At 38.0% G+C, this 7,031-nt stretch overlaps 1 protein-coding gene across 1 annotated transcript; it reads left to right on the top strand.

Moving 5' to 3' along the window:
• Nucleotides 1–1,202: 1,202 nt before the first annotated feature.
• Nucleotides 1,203–6,743, top strand: LOC131661705 (protein FAR1-RELATED SEQUENCE 5-like). The gene is made up of 2 exons (XM_058931310.1): nucleotides 1,203–1,732; nucleotides 2,572–6,743. Exon 2 carries the CDS (start codon nucleotides 3,835–3,837, stop codon nucleotides 5,116–5,118), a length of 1,284 nt encoding a protein of 427 aa, XP_058787293.1. The 5' UTR covers nucleotides 1,203–1,732; nucleotides 2,572–3,834; the 3' UTR covers nucleotides 5,119–6,743.
• The last annotated feature ends 288 nt before the right edge of the window (nucleotides 6,744–7,031 follow it).

Here is a 7,031-nt window from a genome sequence, read left to right as displayed (position 1 = left end):
TCACGCATGAGGCACGTGAAGCATATCAACGAGGCAGATTATTTCATAAGAATAGGCAATTTGGAATTGCCAATTTTAACATGCTTAATATTTAAGTTCAATGGATTAAAAATCTAAGCTTGTATGATTAAAAATGTAATTGGAATTAAGGATGTCCTTGAGAGCTAGAACTAATTCCATGGACCAAGTGGGAATAACAAGTTTGAGGTGAGGGCATTTTGGTAAAGAAAATTTCTTTACCCACCTCCCTATGGGGTGACTCCAGCGAAATCCCCCAATTGCCCCTGCTTCGGAGATGAATCTCCGAAGTTTTTTTTTTTGAATTTTTTTTTACTTCGGAAATGCATCTCCGAAAACACCAGAAAAGTGGTGTTTTCGGAGATGCATTTCCGAAGTAAAAAAAATTCAAAACCGTGAATATTTCGGAAGTTCATTTCCGAAAATATTCCTGCATATACAATTTTCCCTCTTTCACTATTTCATCATTTTTTTTCCAAAACTTCTCCAAACCCTCTCCAAAACTCAATCAATCTCCATCCATTTTTCGTCTCAAAATCAAGTTTCAAACCGTTGATCACGTTAAAGGGAGCATAGAAAGCTACAATTTGAAGTAAACATCTCTCATTTCATCCCCTATTTCACTACATTGATTCAACAAATTTATGCTGAAACCTGCGATGGTTCGGAAGTTAATTTCCCAAATATATTACCTAACAAATTTCGGAAATGAACTTCCGAAATATGCCCTGGCAGTTAAAAAAAAACAGTTTTGGTCATTTTTTCTAATTTTTGCATATGTTAGGTGTCATACCCCAAAATTTGCCCTCATATAATCGCAAATGTCATTTTATTTCGATTAAGTCACATAGCACAGTTGGTAAGAATTTGCGGGTAAAAGGTACAAGAGCGAGAGGTCCCGAGTTGGAATCCCACTACTGACATTTTTTTATCTGTTACTAACTTTATTTCTGTTTTAAACAACTTTTTTCTTAAAATCACAAAAAAATTATTTCATAGCTTTTTAATTAATTCTCGTTTTTTAAATTAAAAATAGTTATTTTTGTTCTTTTTTAATTTTATATTTAAAAATCTTGGAAAAAACATTGTTTTATTTAAATTGAGTTTTTATGTTTAAATTAAACCTTTTAAAATCTTTTTTTACTTTTATTCATTCATATTCAAAATCTAGAAAATAAGTCAAAATCCAAGCCCATTTTTTAACCTAACTTTTCTATATAAATATAACAACTAACAACACAAACAATCCTAACCTAGAGCCTCTCCCACGCATATACTATGCTGATAGTTTTTCAGAAAACTAACCAGAACCACAAACTCAAAGTTACATCAAAGGCCATAGCATCACATCATCCTCACTATCAGGCTGACGAATTTTCCAATTTTTATTCACTAATTTCTTTTTTTATCATCACTTCAATAATCATTCAACAATCTCTAACTTGTATAATAAGTCAATACAATTTGTACATAGTTTTTTTCTGCAGGAAAAAGAGAAAGCAATTCAGTTTGCCTCAAGCCAAAACACAGCAATACCAATTTCACACGAAAATAGAATGGAAGAGCAGATCCGCATTTGATGTGGCCGCGATTGGAAATTCGACCGGAAAAACCCGCGAGCGTCTCGCCGTCAACCTAGCACCGCCGGAAGTCGCCGACCACCGGAGTAACATGCCACCGCTTCCGCTCTCGGGAGTACCACCGCTTCGGTTCGGTATGATTCTTATACTTTTTTCATTTGATTCTTTGAATTGTTGCACTATTTTTTGTTGATTTGTGTTTTATAATTCTTGGAGCAAAGATCTAAAGTGAGAGGAAATATCAAATTAAGAGTGTGGTACTTTAATTTCTCTTTTATTGGCTTGTTTTCTTTTGAAAGGATAAACACCGATTGTGGAGACTCTGCATCTCACGTGTTGCTTCATATGGTTGTTATACTTTTTTTATTTTTATTTTTTTCTAAGTTGCCACGTGTCGTCCTGCGATTGGGTGACTCGTAAGGCTTTGAAAAGTCAAAATTACTTTTAAAATACAAACGTTTTTACTTCGTTTAAGTTAGACTAATTATTTTTTTTTTCTTTTTTTTAAACTAATATAATTAGTTACTATAATCATTTTAATTAGATTAATAATTTAATTTAGTTTTAGGTTAACCATTTAATTTATGTTTTTGAATAAATAATTTAAAGTTAGGGTTTTTAATTTAATTTTAGGCTAATTTATTATTTTTAGGTTTTTTAACCCTGGTTTTATTTTTGACTAACGGTGTTCATCATGACTATTAATCATTGTTTCCCTCTAACCCTAGATCACATATTTTGGTAGACGTTGTCCTGTTGATTTAAGTTTTTACCCTAAGGTTTTTTTAGTCACAAGGTTACCCTCAGAGTTCTTCCGACTACGCGCCCTATCAATCAAATCAAAAGCTAACTCTTTTAATTTTTTTTATATATTTATTTTTTATTTTTAATTACATAATTCCTCTTTTATTTATTACCAATGCCTTGTATTTGCCACAAAAAGTTTTCTACCTTTCTCTTCTCTATTTTTCAGGGTTAGCCAAGATCCTCCGACTACGCACCATCAGAGCTAAGTTTCCAATCCTTATTGTATTTTATATAAATATTATTTTACTTTTTGCCTTTTGCCCAAAATAGGGTTTGCCTCGAATAGTCAATACACTCACCCTTATTTATTTTCCTCTTAATTTGTAGAGTTGATCAAGGGGACTCAACATAATTATTCATCCCTCTTATTCCTTATTCTTTCTGTCTTTTAGTTTCCCCCATCCCCGCAATCCCCGCAGGTGTTTATTGTAATAGCGTAGGACATATATCTTTCCGCCTTTAATTTCTGCTCATTTTAAACTGCGTGGTTAGTAATCTTAGGGAGTGCAAGCCAGTAGATAACTAATTACAAGATAAATATCTGAATTAACCACCTGATTACGCACCTTTAGGGTAATCCCTCTGGTTGCCTTGTTGCCTTATACTGTTGCCTTATTGTTGCCTGTTGCCTCTAAACGTATTAATACTCAAAGTCCCTCGAGTCCGAGGATACCTAAAGCAATGTTGTCTGTCGCCTTCAGAGTTATTGAAACTCCCCCGAGGTTGCCTTATACAGAGTGATTGTCCCAATTGCTAAGGTATCCTCGCATGATGCCTTAAATGACTATTATGTCCTTCCCTTAGACTACCTGCCTTCTTTATGGCAAGGGACAGTCTTGTGGTGAATGATAATTTCTCGATGACCCTTCAAACATCCAATTGAAAGACTTCCTGCCCTCTCATGGTATGGATAGACCCTTTCACTCTGAAAAGCTAAAAGAACAATTTTTCAAACTTAGGGTAGTTGCTATTAATTGCTTGCTCTATTTCAAATTCAAAATCAAATTCAAACTCTTTTTCCACTAATTTTCAAGTACTTTTCAAAAGACTACGCTTATTTACAAGCTAAAGTTCTTCTTCGAAAAATCTTTTCAAACAAATCAAACATTTCAAACAAAGTAAGCTAAGCAATTAAGAGCCCATGGATAACCATGGATACAAAGGGTGCCTTACACCTTCCCTTTGTATAACTTACCCCCCGAACTCAAAATGTTTTCAAAAGGTCTTTCCTGTTCTTTTAGCCTTTCCAATTGGATAAAATAAAAGTCGGTGGCGACTCTTGCTATCCGCATATTTCTTTTAAAGTCAGTTCACCGTATTACATTAGGTATGGTGCATCCGGACAACATTGTGCAAGACGATGATGTAGTAGTTTCGGAAGTTGTCAACGTTAATAACGATCCGGTTATTGACGTTAAATCTATGATCAATGCGGTTGATGTACGACAAGAATTTACAAATGATCGGAGCTTCGGTAGTCGTGAACAATTGCTTGATTGGGTTCGGAACGAAACTAGTAAACTTGGATTTTGGAATTGTTATTTTAAGGTCCGACAATGGAAATAGTAGGCGGAAAGCTTTCGTTGTTTTGAATTGCAAACGGGGTGGGAGTTATGCACAATCAAACCGGGTGCTAAAACACGAAGACACGGGATCGAAAAAGTGCAGGTGTCCGTTTAAGTTGCGTGCTACTCGGATGGTTGATGATTTGTGGCGTTTAAGCGTCATTTGTGGAGTTCATAATCATGCCTTGGATGTCAAGTTACACGGGCATCCAATTGTGTGTCGTTTGTCCCGCGAAGAGAAGAATGTGATTTCGGATTTATCGATAGTTAAAGTGGCGCCTCGCAACATACTTTCCGATTTGAAACGGAAAAAACCGGATAGAGTTTCAAATATCAAGCAAGTTTACAATGAACGACACAATCTCAAAGTCTTGAAAATGAGCCCTCGGTCGGAAATGCAACAACTTTTGAAACTATTAGGCAATAACCAATATGTGTCAAGCTTCCGAACGTCCGAGGACAAAGTTACGGTGCGTGACATTTTTTGGACTCATCCCGAAAGTATCAAATTGTTCAACACATTTCCAGCCGTTCTTCTGATGGATTCGACGTATAAGACCAACAAGTATATGCTTCCTCTTCTAAAGATTGTCGGTGTGACCTCGACGGACAAGACTTATTCGGTCGGGTTTGCTTTTTTGGAGTGTGAAAAAGAAGAAAACTTTACATGGGCTTTGGGAATATGCAAGTCTTTGTTAGTTGATCAAAAGGTTATGCCAAACGTCATTGTCACCGACCGGGACAATGCTTTGATGAATGTGGTCGATACCGTCTTCCCGACATCTACCGCGTTACTTTGTCGGTATCACATAACTTGCAACGTGAGAAGTAAGTTGAAACCCGCGGTTGAGACAAAATATAGGCCGGATGAAAACGGTAAAGTTATCAAAGTCGGTGTTGTGGTTGATAGGATAATGGCGGCATGGAGGGAAATTTTAGATGCATACTCCGAAGAGGTGTATACCGAGAAATTGGTACACTTTAGGTCTTTGTGTGGTTCCATTAAGACTTTTTGTCATTACGTCGAATCCACCATTCTTGACAAAGTCAGGGAAAAAGTCGTGTGCGTTTGGACAAATCGAGTTAGACATCTTGGTTGCACCACGACTAACCGAGTTGAATCCGCACATGCGGTCTTCAAGAGGTAGTTGGGTGATAGCAAGGGAGATTTGTGTCGGGGATGGGACACTGTGAACCAAATGCTTGAAAATCAACACAATGAAATTCAAACATCGTTCGGTCGGAGCAAGACGGTTATGGAACACCGGTATAAGGGCCAAATTCTATTCTCCCAATTGAGTTACAACATATCCCGATCGGGTTTGAATTTTTTGTTTCATGAAGCGAAGCGGTCGGAGACCACGGGGCCGGATAGTTCTTTATGTGGGGTGTTAAGTGCCAAATTGTAGTTATTTTGTGTATGTAAATAGTGGCACTTATCAATGCTTTATGTTAATACCGTTTGAATAATTCCCCGTTTTTGTTTAAATACGTATACTTTGTGAATAGATGTATTTTCATACACTTTTATACCGTTTGATAGTTTTGTTGTATTTTTGTAGGTATTCTTGCGTTTTCGGAGCCTTGAGGAATAAAGTGTCGAAGACACGGCTGCGAGAGCAAAGAGGAAATAATTCTGCTGTTCTGGTGCAGGGCGCTTCGCGCGCTGTAGGGCGCGTCGCGCCCTCTTTGAGTTTGAAGAACAAAAGCTGGCAGAAGTTAGGGCGCGTCGCGCCGGATTAGGGCGCGTCGCGCGCTAGGGCGGTTTGGTAAATTTATACAGGGCGCGTCGCACTGAAATAGGGCGCGTCGCGCCCACTACGAAACTCAGTTTTGTATAAATAGTTAATAACATATTTTTTTAGGTTTTTTATCACCTCTTCTTGACAAGTTGAGCTCTGATCCTTTTTTGGTAGTTTAGAGGCTTAGGAAACACCATTGGGTGCGACGTCATGTGGATTGATCATGGATCTGACTCGATTTCATTGTACCGGTGAGATCTTTCCGGTTCATCTTCTCTCTTCCCTTTGTTTCATTTCAATGGTGGGTGTTGTATGTATATTTCTACTCTTATTGTATGTATATTTGTGGATCTTGGGATCGTTTATATATTCGCTTTACAAATCATCATTGTTGTTGTTCTTGATCTTTTTGCTTAAATGCTCTGGATTTGTGTTATTGCAGACATGGACACCATAGATCTTGATTAGGAATGATAACTGTTAGTTTCTGGGTTGCAGACATGGATTCAGGACTAACAATCTTAGTGGGTATCGAGTCTAATGCCTCCGTGTTGTTTGTGTCGGTGGAGAAATCGCTGATGTGAATAGTGTGGTTGAGCTTTCGTCGGTGTTGCAAACATGGGCATCGATGTGGCATCTCGAGTGATGCCCGGTGATGTTGATGCGTATTGTGAGTGTAGAGCGATAGATCTTCAGATTTAAGTATTCGACGAGTAGAACGAAATGCAATTTCATAACTATTTCTCTTAGGCTATTGAGATTGTTTATCTGCTTTTATTTACTTTTCCCGCATTTACTTTTCCGCACCCAAATCATGAAACTTAGAACGCGAGATAGTCGAACGGCGGTTCTTCTCACCAATCTCTGTGGACTACGATACGATATAACCTATATCACCCGGTAATAAATAATACCTATTACTTTTTGCTTGCCGCTTTACCGCTCCAACAAAATGGCGCCGTTGCCGGGGATTGGTTGAGATTAATCGCATTGCGATGGTTTTATGTTTTAAGTTTCGTATAGTTTTGATTAAAGTATTTGGGCAGGTCATTTTCTTTAGGTTGCGATTGAGGCGAAAGCATTGGCGTACCGCGAGGAAGTTTCTTACCATTCGTGAAACAATAAAGGCGTCGAGCTAACGACGTTAAACGAGCGCTTGTTGGGAGGCACCCCAACGGTTTTATTTTTCTGTTTTTCTGTAATTGAGTTGTGTAGGTGTTAAGTGGTGGCTCACTGAAAAATCTGTCTTTTTAGACTGGTCTGGTTTTTCTGGTGTAGCGCGCGTCGCGCGCTCATGGGTGCGTCGCGCGCTGGGCAGC

The sequence above is a fragment of the Vicia villosa genome, linkage group LG3 (assembly GCF_029867415.1).
Source record: "Vicia villosa cultivar HV-30 ecotype Madison, WI linkage group LG3, Vvil1.0, whole genome shotgun sequence".
NCBI lineage: Eukaryota > Viridiplantae > Streptophyta > Magnoliopsida > Fabales > Fabaceae > Vicia > Vicia villosa.
The sequence above is the reverse complement of the archived record's forward strand: the minus strand, read 5'-3'. Positions and strand labels throughout refer to the sequence as shown.

Bases quoted from the DNA above. Each gene is read 5' to 3' on its own strand.
- LOC131661705 (XM_058931310.1), top strand. From the start codon at position 3,835: ATGCGGTTGATGTACGACAAGAATTTACAAATGATCGGAGCTTCGGTA.